We start from the raw sequence: 18,037 nt of genomic DNA on the forward strand, positions 1-18,037 counted from the left end.
TATATATATATATATATATATATATATATATATAAGGAGAACTGCACCAGGTTTATTTATTTGATCATAATAATATGAAGAATCGTAACAGACTAGTTTCTCTACAGATACTTGTGGCTTTATCTGGGTTAAAAAAAAAAGGGGGGGGACTAACATCTAAAACATTACTAAAATACAGAACATGTAGGAACCATTGCAGTATAAGTTGAAAATGGAAACCACATGGAGTGTGGAAGATGGTAAGGGTTAGCTATATAAGTGATGTGTGCAAGATAGTTGGCTTACACACATCAAGTGTTATCCAATCAAAAGTTTATTCTGATGTGCAGAAAAATCTAATGAGCGATTTCCAAATATCACACAGGTTCATGCCTTGGTTCCTATTGAGTGTGCCTTGTGAATGGATGACTATAACATATTCTTTTATATTGCAAGAAGTGAAGTTATCCTCTATGTAAGACATTAAGCTCTTATCCCATTCAATGTTATGATGAGTTTGGGAGAAGTGAAAAGCTATGATTGAGCTGTCTTCTTGTTATTAATGTCACCAATATGCTCTTTTTGTTTGTTTCCAAACTTCTAGATGTCTGCTCTATGTAAGAAAAATCACAAGAGCATGAATATTATAAACTCCAGGATGTTTGTAGAAAGGGCTGTGGCAAACATCTTTAAAATCTTCTAAAGAACATCATCAGACATACAGACTCCTTCATTTAAAAACTCACAATACTCTGTACAAAAACCATGGGAAATTTCAATCTTGCCATCATATATTCTAGCTAGTCTAGATATTGTGTCTTTGTTCCGTAATGTTCCCAGTAAACGAAGTCATGGAACTCGCAGGCAATCTGTTCCATCCTGACACCTCTCAACTTTTTAGACATTGTCTCTTCTCCAATTATTTCAGATGGAATGGGAAAATGTATAAGCAACTACCCAGCCTTGCAATGGAGAGTCCTGTCTCCTCCATGTGCTGACTTATTGATGGAAAACTTGGAATAACATTTCTTCATAACTACAAACAGAAAGCCTTCAATTTGGTGAGGATACGCAGATGATATCCAACATCTGGAAATACAGTATTACTGAATGTTATAATTTGCATGATCTTCTTTCATTTATCAATCCTTCCACCAAAAAATTGAATTCACTTTGGAACTTGAAAATGAAGGAAGACTATCTTTTTTCTAGATATCTTAATTTCCCAAAAAAAAAAGACAATGGAGGTTTCTCTCTTAGCATATACCACAAGCCCACTCATACAGATCGTTATCAACTCATTCCCATTACACCATGAATCACAAAAATTACATATTTTATATGCTTAAAAAAAGAGATCTCTTATAAGAGAAAGAAAAACTGAAAGAAGAATTACAATTTCTACTCCAACTACTTGTGAGTAATGGATATCTAAGAACATGATACAAAACCTTTTCTCTACACATGCACCACAACCAAATCCTGACATTCTCTACAGAAATTCTGTTTCCATCCCTTATATTGGTACTTTCTATCATGATCATCAGTCTCCTCAAATCTTATGACATAAGAATGGCTTTCAGGCCCATTTTGACTACATAAAGTTTATTGACATCTAAAGACCACAGCCCTTTTCACAAACGTCTTGGAGTTTATATTTCATGCTCTTGTGATCATTCTTACCTAGAGTAGACCTCTAGAAGTTTGGGAGTCACATAAAAAGATCATAATGGAGATGTTAGTAACAGAGAAGATAACTTGGGCCTAACTTTTCACTTGTCCCACACTCCTAACATTGAGTGTGATAAGAGCTCCGTGCCTTACATAGAAGATCACTTTTCGCAATATAAAAGAATCTACTATGGTCATCCATTCAAAAAGCACACTCATTGGGAATCGAGGAATGATCCTGTGTGACATTTGGAAATTGCTCATTAGATCTTTCCACACGTCAGACTAACTTTTCAGCCAACAACACTGAACAATAGTTAACCTGTGCCAACTTCCATGCTCCGTGTGGTTTCCATTTTCAACTTATATTGTAATGGTTCATACATGTTCTGTAGTTTAGTAATGTTTTAGTTCATGTTAACCTTTTGTATTTTTTTTTTATCTTACTCCAGATGAGACCACAAGTATGTGCAGCAAAACTAACTGGGTTACAGCCAAATAAACCCAAAGCATTTCTCCTTATAATTGATTTTACTGATTGAAACTCTACATATTTAACATAATTCAATATAATTACTTATTTTATTATCTTATAAGTAATTACTATGAATTGCTAATACCTTCAGTTCATTATGCTTTACTGATCCATCACCCTGATCTACCAATCATTTATTGATCCATAATCATAAGCTGCTTAAATAGTCATCCAATGAACACAACATACTGAATGTTTTTTTTTTTAAATGTTAATCTCATATGGAAAAGGTAAATGTATATTAGATTAATTAAAAACAAGGCAGTAGTCTCACATGCTGGATGATGAAATTCATCTACCACCAAAAGACATTCACAAGTATTCACACCCAGCTGAGATTCAAATCAACAACTTGTTAGTTGGAAAGCACAGTTTTCACGTGGCTATCCAGGCCATCGACAGCCTGTGATGCTATATTTAAATTCCTATACTGTCAAATTAACACATAAATCCCTCTTCAAAAAAACTCAGAAGGATACTATTAGTATCCTGAGTCATGGCCAAAACTTTGCCATTGTTCCTAGATATATAATCAAGGATTTTTTTAACACAGATCAAGTGGGTATCAACAATCTGCCCATCAATATCACACTAGATATCACCAGCATTCTGGCACACATGAAACCTCCCAAAAGCAACCTCTCCAACAAAGAATTTAAATCACAGTTGGAACTGTTTTCAAAATGTTCCATGAAAGCTTGGGGGGGGGGGGGGGGGGAATCATAGATGTGCCTTCAATATGCTTGTAGATTTTTCTTCTCATTTAAAATGGCTTGAGTTCATGATAAAACTGAATATGGCAGCTAATGTCAGAAGCAAATAGAGTCTGGATTAGTTCTGAGGTTTCTTTGAAGAGTAATTTGTGAATAGGGATGCTTTGTCAAGACTGACTATGCCAGTATCTTTAAGGATCAAACCTGACAAGCAAAATTTCAATAAGAAAAATTTTTTTCAACTAATAAGTCAAGCTACTGAGATTCTATCTTAAGATAGTTAATTCTAATTAAAAACGGATCTCTCTCTATAGTAGTCTAGGTCTTGAAAAAACACAAGGTGTAAAGAGGGAATAAATGTTCAGACCACAAACTATACAAAGTAAATAATTACAAAATCAACCTCATAACACATTTGGTAGTAGTGACACGTACTATAAAAGTTTAAAGTATGAATCCAGATGAATTGCAAGTTTATTCCAGTGCCACCCTAAATTATATCAAGTCTCCTAGTAGAAAACCAATACAAATATAATGAAAATAAATGGAGTATTAAACAGTATAATACGTAGCTTAATACCTAGGTCTGTAGTTAGCAATCAGAACTGAAGCAAAAACAATTATAATTGGGCAAAATCAAGTAACATGCACCTGATTTTGCCCTCACTTGCACTCTTATCTCCACTATGATTTATTATAGTGAGGGGCCACCTTTTTGGTACATAGGCCATATTTTATGCTCAAAGGTGGCTGCAGGCAAGATAATTTTATTTTTCATAAGAACTAGTGGAACACATGGGTTTCATGCTAGAAGATAATTTTACGAGATTTTATAGAACTGCCTTCTAAGTTTGACATATTAGGATATAAAAATATTTTAAAAAAAGGTAAATACATATATGCATATCATTCACAGAAATGCACAATACATATTCACAATGTAAACATAACAGCATATGCTCATAAGTGCTGCCATGAGCATGCTGAATTGATCACATGGGATGTGCTGTGCACATGCCAACAAATGATCATCTGTACAGCCTCATACTGCCTATTCATCACACTGCAAACTCTCAAACCTTGTATGATGAGCATAAGGACACATAATAACATAAAAAGCAATTTTACCAGTTAGTTAGCGAATGATGATACAACGGCCGTGAGGCCTTTTTACAGGGAAGTACGACACCATCTCAATCTCCCCCCCCCCAATTTTATCTGGGCTCGGGACCGGTATAGCTGACGAATCAGACCTATGGCTGGGGCTGGGAGTTAAGTATTCCTGACTGTAATCCGTGTGTGTTCACAGGACCGGTTTGCCTGCTTGCAGGATGAAAAACCCCAGATAAACTGGGGGGGGGGGAAGGCCTGCTGTCCACGCCCAAGACTGGTTAACTTGGCTATGGCTGAGGAAAATCCTTAATGTCATCGATGGGAATCAAACCTAGGACACTCCTTCCCCAGGATATGGTTGCGAAGAGTATAGCCACTAGGCTAACCGTGCAGACAACAATTTTACTATAACAACCTGTTAATGTACATACGAGGTATGACAATTTAATTCCCAGAACAGCCATGTAGGGTCGCCCATGTGGTGATTTGGTTGGAGTCATGTGAGTAATCATCTTTGTACATATTTTAACTAATGCATGCATAAACCTCAAGCTGATAGAGCCATTTGCTAGTTGGCTATCACAAAAGCAATAGAGATCTTCATGTAAACTTTAGAGAAAAAATGTGTGATCGAAATTTGGAGCAATGTGTTAACATCAGATTTTATGTGAAAATCGGCAAAACTACTACTGAAATGTTGGAGCTGTTGAAAGTTGCACATGGTGCGGATGCTCTGATAAACTCAACTGTCTTTGGGTGTCATAAGAGATTTAAAGATGGGTGAGAAGATAACTAACCCCAGAAGTGGGCAGCCAAAAACAAAAATGACGGATGCAAATGTGAACAGAGTGTGAAATTTGGTACAGTTTTACAGACAATTAAGCTGGCGATTAATGACTGATGAACTGCAAATGATTCAAGAATCGGTCAAGATAATTTTAACTATAGAATTGGGTATGTGAAAGATTTCTGTGAAGTTTGTGCCTCGGATCTTGATAGACAAACAAAAGCAGCGGCAGCTTCAAGTTGCAATTGATCATTCTGCGAATAAGCAGATGTTTCTGAGAGTAATTACAAGTGCTGAAACCTGGTGCTTCCAGTATGATCCCAAAGCAAAATGTCAAATCATGCAGTGGAAAACCCAGAGTTCACCACATCTGGGAAAAAAAAAACGCATGTCACGTTCACAGTTTAAGACCATGCTGGTGTGTTTCTTTGATCACAGGGGGATAGTCCACTATGAATTCATTGAACAGGGAACAACCAACAATGCTATTTAGAAGTGCTGAAAAGATTGTGAGATTCTGTTTGGATAAAAAGAGGTGAAGTGTGGCCTGACAAGTGGAGCATCCATCACAACAATGCGGCAAGCCATAGTGCACTCACTGTGAGAGTTTCTGGCCAAAAAAAACGATTACCAAATTAGGTCATCTTGCTTATTCACCTAACTAGCTCCCTGTGATTTCTGGCTGTTTCCAAAATTAAAGACTGCACTAAAAGGACGAAGATTTTTTGACATCGCTGATATTCAGCATAGTGTGATAAAGGAACTTGAGAGTATTCCAGAAAAGAGTTCCAGGCCTGTTTCCAAAAATGGGAGCAATGTCTAAACCAGCGTATAAATGCACAAGGGGACTACTTCAAAAGCGACAGTAGCCACTAATAGTTCCAAACACAATTTTTTTTACAGGTGCATTCTGGGAATTAAATTGTCACCTCGTATGTTTATACATAAACATATGCACATTAACTTTGTAAAGAAAGTCTCTATGCTTTTAAAATTTTTTCTTTACAAATCTCTTTACAGGTAACTCAGAAAGAGCATGCAGGCCATTATCTGGCCTGCAGTCCTTGGGTTGACCATGGCCAGCGTATCTATACAGATCTCACTGTTACGGAAATATAAAATGATTTCTAAAATAATTCTAACATTTAACAATAATAATTGCCTCTGCAGTGCAACTGGAAGAATGATGGGACAGTGATACCTTAAATAGGAAAAGCCCCAAGTTTGATTCTTGTAGTCAAAAGAGGAATCTTTATATGGGCTTTTTCAACTGAAAGTGAGTTCTAATTTCATATAAAGGTTGCAGGAATTTCCTAACATTTCCCCTCCCCAGAAACATGGCATTTACATTCCAGACAAATCAGCCAGAGAACACACAATTTACAAACGTTAGTACTACTTGCAGGTATAATAATGTTACTACCTGTGGGTGATAGATAGCATTGTGGGCAGCAGATAGTGCTGCGAGTACACAGTGATAGGGGATTAAGTGGTGAAGACAGGTTGTATGATGCACCCTAGTGTGAAGACTGCAAAAGGGGAAAACAAGGCACTTATGATTGTTAAATGTTTTTATTTTAGAAATTATTATTGTTACTGATCCATTTACATTTTTTTCACATCTATGTACCTGTTTAGCCAAATTAAATTACTGTAGTAAATCTGACATAAAACATTAGAATCATAAAGTCAGCTTTGGCAAAAAGGCAAAAATCATCAGCATCATTCTCAATAATGAACCTACAGAATAAAATGAACAATTTCAGCCATTTAGGTGAAGTTAAACTAAATATGAAAAGAGAAAATATAACAGAATAACCAAGGCTGGTTATGGTAAGAAGCTAGTTAAATATATATATGAAACAAAAAAGAAATCAGCCAAAAATCACAACAGTGGTATACAAGATGCAGACCAATTTTCATGTGTGGAAAAGAGAGAGAGAGAGAGAAAAAGTGCAATCAAAGATTGGATATTTATATATAACAGTTTTGATCACAATCAGAGAAGTGATCAGATAGCAAAAGAGAATGGAAGCAGCAGGAGAGATGAAGAGCTTTTTATGACTGGAAAGGGATCCTGAAACTGAAAGGAAGCAGCAGCCAAGGCTTAAGATGTGCGGCTTCAACTAAGTACTACCTACTTAACAGATGCTCGTATTTGATTTCCATACTACAATTTTGACTATAAATGTCCCTCAAATTTTACTCTCTTCAAGGAAATCCCATTAAATGTTTCCATATTTCCATCAAAATGGAAACATGCAGCTTATTCACGAGAATGAGGGATTCTAAAAACTATAGTATTTTATTTGAGTCCATAATGTGTATATGTATGCATGTATATATAGGAATTATCTAGCATTTCTTATGGTTTGTGTAGAATGTTCAAAGCAGAATGATATGTTGATAAAGCAAAATTAAACATAAGTGATAGAAATGTAAGAGAATATGCAAGCTTTAATATTTTCTTGGTGTAAAAGAAAATATTAAAACTGAGGGTATAAGACAAGTATATGATCTTCCTTTATAAGAAAAATGCAATGCTTCACTATTTCTTACCTCCCTTGTCTCTTAACTGTGAACAATCCAAGGTATTTAGCAGCTAACACAGATTTACTCATAATTAACTTACCATGGAGTAAACAAAAACATTTCTCACAAGATTGGCTATCAAGCATCTGGCAAACACAAGTGTTCCTAGCTATTGCAAGGAGTGGCACTATTAGCATCGTAAGTAATATTGTGAAACCTATAACAGCAGCTGAAGATAAGTCTTTTAGGGAAATGTGTATCCTACTATCAGCTGAGAATGAATGCATAAAATGATTATAGACTTTTTTTTTAACTTGAAAAATAGCATAGTAGAATGTATATATATATACAAAGACAAGAGAGATTCCATAACTTAATAATAACTAAACCCTTTTCAGGTTGTTTATGTTAGGCAAGTTTCAGTTTTTTACCTTTTTTCAGTTAAAGGTAAATTAGCCAGTCCAATATGGAGATGGCAGAGTTCTTTTCCCTCCTGCCAGACATATGCCAGAGAATATACACAGACTATGCAGATAAACTTAACTGGTCTATTACCACATTACTTAGGTTTCTCTGAAATCAAGATGATGCTTGGACGTGATTGAAGGCCAGTGAGCCTGGCACATAAAATAATGTAACAGTATGTAGAAACTGCATACACACCAAAATCAAATATATAGTGACAATACATGCTGCAACATAAGTTCTGATTATTAATTATCATTATTATTAGTGCACAGGCACTTATAACCGACTCAGGCAACCTATTCCATTCATTCACCACTCTCCAAGCAAAGAATGTAATCCTCATGACATTGCTAACCACACTCTTACCAAGCTTCCAGGGATGACCACTTCTGCTCCATCTAGTCAAGTGCTGAAACATTTCCTCTGCATCAATCCTATAAAATCCTTTAAGTAACTTAAATGTTTCTATCAAATTCCCCTGCACCCTTCTACTTATCAACCAACCTTTACGATACACAAACCCTCAATCTATCCTCTTAAGGAGCATTCCACAAATCACTCACTCTGGATCATCTACACCACATCCTCAAGAAACCCAGGTAACTGGACCTAAACACAGTAATCCAGATGTGATTGTATTAAGGCTTTTTAAAAAAAAAAAGGAATTATAACTCCCTTATCTCTGTTTGCTAGTGTGTGCTTCAATAACCAAGTAATCCTGTGAGCTACTCTGGCTACTTGAGCAATATGCCCTCTAAGCTTCAACTCTCTATTTACTACTATTCCCATATCCCTAACTTCGTCAATTTACTGGAGTACAGCTTCCTCAATGTGGTACATAGCTTGTAATCTTCATATACCAAATGTACCTTACATTTTTTCACATTAAATTGATATCCATTATATTTTACAATACTGTCAGCCTATATAAATCGCCCTGCAAGTTCTTTAACATCACCTTGATAAACTATTATCCTATCCAACTTTGCATCATCAGCAAACAACTGAATATCTCCCTTCAAATTATTTCCTATATCATTTATGCACAAATTAAATAGCAGAGTTCCAAGCACAGAGTCCTGCAAAAAAACACCACTAGTCACCTCATGGATTCTGCTCCTCCATATACAACTTTTCGGTATCTGTCCATCAGCCACTCTATCCACATCACCAGTTGTATATCCATTCCCGATTTATTGCAATTAGCATAACAGTTCCATGCGGTATCCTGTCAAATGCCTTTGCAAAATCCAGCAGCATTATTGTGTAACAATTCCCTTTATCCAACTCAGCTGCCCCCCTATTATAAAAAAATAGATTACTAAAACATGACAATCCCTTCACAAAGTCATGCTGTCCCTCATAGAGTATGATATTCTTATCCACAGATTCCTGAATTCTCTTTCTGACGAATTTTTCCAGTACTTTTACTACCACTCTTGAGATAGTGATTAGTCTATAATTTGCTAGCACAGACTTAGATCCTCCTTTATGCAAGGGAATTATTTTGCTCTCCTTCCACTTTTTTGGCATTTTGGCAGAGCTGAGACTTAAACAGCCTAGTCAAAGACACCACCAGTTTCCCTACTCATTCTCTTAAAATGTAAGCCGATACCCCCTCAAATTCATCAATATCCATTTCTAGATTTCACTTGCCATCACATTAATAACTGTGCCTAAATAGGAGAAATATTTTACTTGTTCTACAGACTCTCCATTCAGAATGCAGCTGAAGTTTTCTATGTTCCTCCTATTTTCATAGTTTTGGTCATTTTATTAATGATTTTCATGCCAAATTTTTACAGCTGTTATTTGATTTAGTTAAAGAATCCTGGAGACTTGCACTAGATGTGTCAAGGAGTACAACATTATCTGCAAAAAGCAAAGTTTGACTGGCATTTCCAATTCTATTATCAGGCCTAATGCAACTTTCTTTCATCATTTGATCCATACAGATGATGAATAAGAGTGGAGATAAAGTGTATCCTTGTCTTACCTCTGATTTTACATCAAACCATCTTCCTGTATTTCCTTCAATTCTAACTTCTGACTGACAACTTAAATATAGACTATGTATGGCTCTGTATAATGTCCCATTCACCTCACGTAATTGTAGTGTTTTGAAACGCTTTTCACTGGGCACCTTGTCGTATGCATTTTCCAGATCTACAAAACTTAAGTACAGATCCCTGTATAGATGATTAGAGTAAAGCAGTAGCCACTACAAAACTTTATACCTCCATATTTGAGCATTTCAACTATCTGTCTTAAAGTTATCTGATCTTGACAACCTCTATTTGGCCTGAACCCAGCTTATTCTTCAAGTTCTCTTCCACAATTTTTCTTAAGTTCTTTTAAAGAATGCTTACATAAATCTTACCTGGAACACTTAGCAGAAAAATTACTCTAATTCTCACATTCAGCTTTATTCCTTTTTTTATGGACAGGTACTATGAGAACTCTACTCTATTCACCAGGAATTCGAATTCTGATGATTAGAGCAAAGCAGTAGTCACTGCAAAACTCTTATAACTCCATGTTTGAGCATTTCAGCTCAAATATCATCTACTCAAGAACTGTCTTTGAGTTTGTTTCATAGTCTAGAACAGTAAAGATGAAGAAAGGGGAGAAACTAACTACAGTGAATTTAGACTGAGCATTTTATTTTTTAATGAACGTCCCACATATGAAAAGTTAGATGCCTGGAACACATTCATAGATGGAGTATCGGGATTATATAATCTGTGAAACCTGTTCTAGATACCAAGCACAACTCTTTTTCAAGTAATTTTGAAGTCAATTCAGAGGGCGCTAGAGTCATCCGAGGATGTGATGGGGAATTTGAGATGTGCTGAAAAAAGTGCTTTTTTAATCGGTGAATAGTGTGACTTCTGTCGAGATTTGTGCCAAGTTGTTTTTCTGTAATACAAGTGTCCTTCAGTGGTTGTTTTTAGAGTTAGTTGTTGTCGCTATATTGTGTATTTTGGTAACCAAGAAGACGGGGTCGAAATCATGTGCATAATGGTGGAAAAGGACGAAAATAACTTAAGTTTTCATTATTTAGTTTTATTTTATTTATATTTAGTATACTTAAATGTTTTGTTTGTATTTTGTTTGTACTTTTACATATATAGTTATAGCTATAGTTATACTCCCTTATTTGTAATAGTTGTAATAGTTCTTCAACACTATTTTGAATAATGGCGGCAGCGACAGCTAAAATTGCAAATGGCATATCACTAAGTCCTCCCCCGTTTAAGGACATTTTACGTGATATAATACAAGATTTTGTAGCAGGCAGGACTTGTGGAATGTATGTGTCCCGGCGGTTGTATATGTGGCAGGTGAGAGAAGGGGAAATACATATATGCACAAAATGCAGGCCTTGAGAGGAACTTGGGAAGTCAGAGATGACTATAACTGACCTTGCTGAGAGAGGAGATTCTCCATGTAGAGAGATGAGTGGCATGATAGAAGGTGAGAATAGCAAGAGAAATATGAATAAATTAATGAGAGTGGGGAGTATGAAAAGGTTGAATGATTGTGAAGTTTTTGGAGATGGTCTCAATTGGGAGGATCAATGGCAATTAAGAGTGGCTGACTTGAGGAGAGAGATAGATGAGTTGAAAGAGCAGGTGGAATGGCTAGGGAATGAGATATGAGATTAGGCGAATGGAAGAGACGAATGCATGGCGAATCAGAGTAGGAGTGAGAGAGAGTTATGGGACGAATGATAGAAGAGGAGAGAATAGAACAGTAGAAGAGAGGGAATGAGAGTGCGTCATGGGAATGATAGAGGAGAGAATAGGAACACTAGAAGAGAGGGAATGAGAGTGTCATGGGAATGATAGAAGAGGAGAGAATAAGAACAGTAGAAGAGAGGGAATGAGAGTGTCATGGGAATGATAGAAGAGGAGAGAATAGGAACAGTAGAAGAGAGGGAATGAGTGTCATGGGAATGATAGAAGAGGAGAGAATAGGAACAGTAGAAGAGAGGGAATGAGAGAGTTATGTGAATGATAGAAGAGGAGAAAATAGGATTAGTGGAAGAGAGTGAATGAGAGAGTTATGGGAATGATGGAAGAGGAGAGAATGAGAAGAATGCGAGGAAGCACTGGAATCAGGGATAGAGTGATGTCAGTAAGGCAGGTAAGTAGGGGAACACAGAGAGAAAGTGTTAGAGGAGAGAGAATGAGGGATGCATGTGAGCAATCGAGGAACAGGGTGGTAAGAGGTATAATGTATGGGGACTCAATGATCCGTGGTGTGCAAGATAGGATGCGTGAAGAGTGTTTGCCTGGAGGAATGATAGAAAGTGTGGCTATGGCAATTAAGAGGGGTGAAAGGGTGGATGAGATGATTGTGATGGTAGGAACAAATGACTTGAGAGGTAATGTAAATTGGGCAGCGAGAGATATGAGATTCTTGCTCGAGGTTGTACAAAAGAAGATGCAGAAAGGAAAGATAGTGTGCATGTTGCCTAGGTATGACAGTGATGAGCTGAGCAGTAATATTGAATAACATAATAGCTAGAATGTGTCAGAAGAGAGGATTGGAAAATGTGGATGCTTGGAGGGCATTTGAGGACAGAGAAGAATTGCATGTGAGAGACCGCTTGCATTTGAATGAGGAAGGACGTAGGCATCTGGAGAGATTGCTGTTCTGAATGAGTCGGTGTGTCAATGCAGGGAAACTAGAACGCTCAAGGTGGATGGTAGCAGGGGTGGCCTCTTGTGGGAATGGGTACTTCGGAGAAGGGGGACACTGGGCCAAGTGGAGTCTAGAGGGGATAATGCTGAGTATAGAAACAGTGGCATTTTTATGCTTTATACTAATGCCAGGAGTATCTGGAATAAAGGTGATGAATTGGGGGCACTGATAGCATCAGTCTTGCCAAAGATTATTGGGATTATTGAGATGTGGTTGACAGAAGAGAATACAATAGCAGGAATAGAAGTAGCAGGTTACAGCATTTTTCGGCAGGATAGGAAGGGAAAGCATGGTGGTGGAGTATTGCTTATAAGTGACAACATGTCCTCTAAGAGTGGAGGCTTTGGAAGGCAGTGACACTAATGATTATGGAAGCATATGGTGGGCAGGACAGGATATTTAGTGAGTGTTGCTACAAACCAAGGAGCACAGAGGATGGGGACCAGGAGATGTTTAGACAGCTGAGCTTGGCAAGTGCAAGAAGAATGATTGTTATGGGAGATTTTAACTACAGCAGTATAAATTGGGGAGAGGAAGATTCGTGTAGCAATAAGGGAATGGAATTTCTAGAATTCTTGAGGGACAAATGTCTTATGCAACATGTAATAGAGAGAACAAGAGGTTCAAGAGTTTTGGGTTTGATCATAGCATCAGAAAAGTTGATAATAACTGAGATGACATCTCTCTCACTAGTTGGAGAGAGTGACCATGTAGTTTTGACTTGGAAGATGAATAAACATGCAGGAGTATCAAAGAGACAGGAACATATGTGGAATTATAAGGCAGGTGATTATAATAGTCTTAGACATCAACTTGGGGAAGTTTCATGGAGGGCGGAATTGGAAGGCCGGGATATCATTTGTGCTTGGGAAATTGTGAAGGAATATTTGTTAGCAGCAATAGTAAGCTGTATTCCACAAGTGAAGAAGAGGACACAATTTGGTGTAAAGTGGATGACAAACAATATTAAACAGGAACTGCATATGAAAAATATGCTATGGAGGAGATATAAAGGAGACAGGTGAAGAGCAGATGCATGAAAAATATAAGACACAGGCCAAGAGAGTAAATAGTATGGTAAGGAAGGTGAAACTGGAATATGAGAAGAGATTTGCCCTAAGATCCAAAAAAAATTAGGGAATTTTTTAGCTATGTGGCCGGTAGGAGGAGAAATGATTGTGGAAGAATTAATGACATTGTGGGATAAAAATGGAAATAGAGTGAGTGATGCTGAGGACATAGTGGAATTGTTCAATAAACACTTTATTGGAATATTTCATCATGGAGGAGTAAATTTTAATACTAGAGGGATAGGGCAGGTTCGAGGTTTAGAGGAGATTGTGTTCCAAATACTGAGAACCCTGGATGTCAGTAAAGCTGTGGGACTGGATGGTATTTCACCACGAGTTTTGAGAGAATGTGCTAAAGAACTGACAGCTTCGAGGTTTAGAAGTGACAGCTCCTTTGATCTGGCTTTTCAATGAAAGTCTGGCTATGGGAAAGGTGCCCAGGGAATGGAAGGAGAATAATATAGTGCCATTGCATAAGGGCGGTAGCAGACTGGAAGTGTCTAATTATAGGCCAGTTTGTGTGTCATCAGTAGTTAAGATCTTGGAGAAATTAGTTAGGGACTGTATACAGCATTGGGCAGATGAGGGTAATGTTATCTGTGAGAGTCAACATGGATTTGTGAAGGGGTGTTCTTTTTTTAGTAATATGCTAGCCTTTTATAATAAAGTTACAAGAGCAGTAGATGAGGGAAAGGCATATACTGTGATTTTCTTGGATTTAGCAAAAGCATTTGATATTTAGGTTGCAGCACATGGGTTTGGATGTCAGGTTGGTCAACTGGATTCAGGATTGGCTGTCCGATAGGTATCAGAGAGTTGTGTATGGTGGGGCAGTTTCAAGGAGGCAAAGGGTTACAAGTGGGGTCCAACAGGGCTCAGTACTAGGACCTATATTGTTTAACCTTTATATCAATGATATTGTCAGTGGATTGCAAGGGGATATTCAGTTGTTTGCAGATGATGTGAAGCTGGGAAGGGTTATTAGTAATAGTGCAGATGTGGTACACTGCAATAGGATTTGAATAAGCTAGACAGATGGGCAAATGAATGGGGATTTCGGTTTAATGCAGCAAAATGCAAGGTCTTGAGGTTTGGGACACATCGATTGGACACTGCATACTCTATTGGAGGAGCTATACTGGAAGAAGTAGGGGGAGACAAGAGATCTGGGGTTGATGATTGATAAAAACCTGAAATTCAAGGGACATATTGCAAAGGTGGTGAAGGTAACAGAGGATTGCTGCAATAATGAGAAGGACGCTGACCTGCAGAGATAAAAGAGTCATCATTCCGTTGTATAAGACCCTGATCAGACCACACTTAGACTATTGTTCTCATATTTGGTCCCCAGGATTTGAACGGGATAAATTAACTGTGGAAAAGGTACAAAGGCAGATAACAAAGATGGTTTTCAGGACTGTACAACGTTAGTTATGAGGGTCAGCTGAGGGAATGTGGATTGCAGAGTTTGCTGGATAGAAGGAGACGTGATATGATTGAGACTTTTAAACTGTTGAGAGGTGTTTACAGGGTTGACGCTGGGGAGTTCTTTTGCTTGGTTGAACAGCAAGAAGGAGTGATGACAAGGGGCCATCTCTGGAAGTTACGAAAGGGAACTGTGAGCAAGAGGATGAGGAGTGGTTTCTTTGCATGATGGGTGGTTGAACCGTGGAATGCATTACCTGATAGAGTGGTGAGAAGAGAAGAGTCAATGAGTTTAAGGAGTGGTATGATAGACTGTGTTTTCTAGGAGGGACCTCTCACAATGAGTCTTGATAGACTTTGTGTTTCCTAAGGACCTCCCGCGATGAGTCTTTTGACTCCATTGAGGTCAAAATAATAATAATAATTTCAGGCTTTAAGCAGGATGGTAATGGTCTCTCACAAGGTGATTGAATTATTTAGCACTTAGAGAATTCCATCCATGTGACAAGGAGATTTGAACCCACAGCTTAAAGGTTTGAGAGTGGAGATCTACCCATTTGGCTAACCAAGCCAGACAAAACTGACTTCCACTGAAGCTTTAACTGATTCTGAAAAAAATACTGAACTAATTAATCCCTCTTCAGAATCTTGTAATATCTTTAGTACCTTGTATCTCTAAAAGATAGGTCACTTAAAGGTCAAAGTAATATAAATGAGAAGAACTTCCACATAGCTTGTAAAAACTGAAGTGAATCAACTGGATCTTATGACCCAAAGCTGGATCCTCACCTTCCCAATGTATGTGTGTGTGTGTGTGTGTGTCCTGTTACTAGGCTTTCACATGGGTAATGAAACAAGGATAAGCTGTCAATTTGGGACTCAGTTGATCAAATATTCTCTACCAGCTTACGCTACATGCAAGTCACTACTATGTCATAATATAATCAAATATCATGCCAGTTTAAACTGTTTTCATCAGGGAAGGGAATGAAAAAACACAGCCAAAAGACAGCTACTGGAACAACCTAGAACTTGAGAAAATTGAAGATTGACACCATGAATGAAGGGAAAAAAAAAAGTGGAAAGGAGAGGGCAGCAGAGAAATTACAGAAATACCATGTCGACATAACTAGTGTTACTAAGTAGAAGAAGAAGATGACAAACAGGTGAGATACTCCTAAATAATAACTAAGGTCATATTCACACAATAGGTGTTAGGAAAATAAAGAATCAGCTACAGTATTCAACATTAAACACAACTTTTTGAAAAGATGGTAATTTCAAGTAGTGTGATGTGGGGATTTCAAAATGAGAAATCGCATGAGACTTATTTTTATCTATAGTATGGCAGAAGATTCTAGCAAATAAGGTGAATTCAAGTAATTAAAGAGAGTAGCCAATTAAAAACAGGAAAGCTAATTCTTGTTGAAGACCTCAATAAATAATGGTTGTAAGCATACCTACTAGATTTCTTTCCCAACACAGACAAGTCATCTAAAACCATGTTTCAACCTAAAAAAAGTCATCTCTTTTCTATTTCATTTCTCAATGATTTCAGACTAACAATGATTGCAACAACAAAGTTATCCTACACAAAAAAAAGACAGCAGCCAAATACCCTTTCCTTTCATGCAAACTAGTACAAAATAACCATCATGCTAGATGAATTACTTGCATAATAAATCTGAGTAACATGGCTATACTAGTATTTACTACTATGAAATATTTTACAGAAATTATCAATTTCCCCCTAAGCTAGGGAGTAATTCTCATTATGAGTTTATTTTCTTCAACAATAACTAAATCAAGTGGAGGACAATGGTTCTCAGCTGCTCACAGAAAAGTAAATGAGAACACTGTCTTTCTCTTTTATGAGAGGTTAAGAAAACATCTAAGAAATACATTAATATCCTTGGTTACTTTTTTTTTGTGTGTGTTTTTTGCTTGTTTTTCAACTAAATGAAAGGGGTGATTTTTAATATTGATAATACAACTTATAAGTAAAGCAAAGCAAAAATGAAAATGAGATAATCAGCTTACAGGCTAATTAAGGCACAGAAGTAGAATATCTATACTCACAATGATGTTGGCAGGAGCTGGAGAATGGTACTATAAAAAATAAAAAGTGAAACTAATTAACGAGTTTTAGTACAAGACTTCATAATTTTATTTATATATATATATATATATATACAGGGTGTTCGGGATAAATTTGACAGTTTCGTAAGGAAAAAGAAAATCTTCTTTGTATCTATTAAATTTAATGAATTGACAAAAAAACATTACAGGCAGAGTTAATTACAATACTATCAACAAGATTTACTCAAAATAACCACCATTAGCATCGATCACAGCTTCAATTCTGCTTCGGAACCTCGAACAAGCTGATGCTACAGTCTCCCTGGGAAGGGCCGCAAAAACTGTTTTAATTTTATCCATTAACTGGGCTTTTGTATTACTGGAAGTGCGATTGGTGTCTTTTTCAACTGCGCCCCATACAAAATAATCCATGGGGTTAAGGTCTGGGGAGTTTGGAGGCCAAACATTTGGACTGGTGAAGTCGTAGAAATTTTCAGACAACCATTTTTGACTTTTCCCAGAGGTGTGGCAAGGGGCCGAATCCTGCTGCCATACATACGGCCTACCATTGGCTACCCTTGTTATCCAGGGCTTGACTACAGTTAGCAACTCCACGAACAAAGCCCGAATTCCAATGCCAGGGTTCTTCAACACCTGTTCCTGCAGATTTGCGAGGAATTCTGCTGTACGAACGCAATCAGATCGTCTGCTAGGGATCTTTCTTCTTGCTACATCCTCGTAGTCACCATTGCAAGTCTCTAGTTCATGCCTGATTGTTTTTACTGTATTCAGGGAGCATTGGGCAGCAGTCGTAATATCCTTATTTTGATGGCGGGCACGAATCATCATGATACAAGTTATTCTCTTCCATGATTCAGGTGGGTTCCAGCTATCCATCCTTTCTGACATCTTGTATATGAATGAAGAAGGGTCCAAACTTTTAAATGAAGAGAAG

The 18,037-nt window shown here is 37.3% G+C and overlaps 1 protein-coding gene across 1 annotated transcript in view; it reads right to left on the reverse strand.

The window, feature by feature from the left end:
• The window catches only part of zip (myosin heavy chain 10), a 517,797-nt gene that overhangs the window by 347,771 nt on the left and 151,989 nt on the right, over window positions 1–18,037 (reverse strand). The window contains exon 5 of the mRNA XM_090411020.1: window positions 17,083–17,112. Coding sequence (XP_090267146.1) covers window positions 17,083–17,112 — 30 coding nt within the window. The remainder of the gene's footprint in view (window positions 1–17,082; window positions 17,113–18,037) is intronic.

Source organism: Typopeltis vanoorti, chromosome 21 (genome assembly GCF_054136105.1).
Source record: "Typopeltis vanoorti isolate ZY-2024b chromosome 21, IOZ_Tvanoo_1.0, whole genome shotgun sequence".
Taxonomy (NCBI): Eukaryota; Metazoa; Arthropoda; class Arachnida; order Uropygi; family Thelyphonidae; genus Typopeltis; species Typopeltis vanoorti.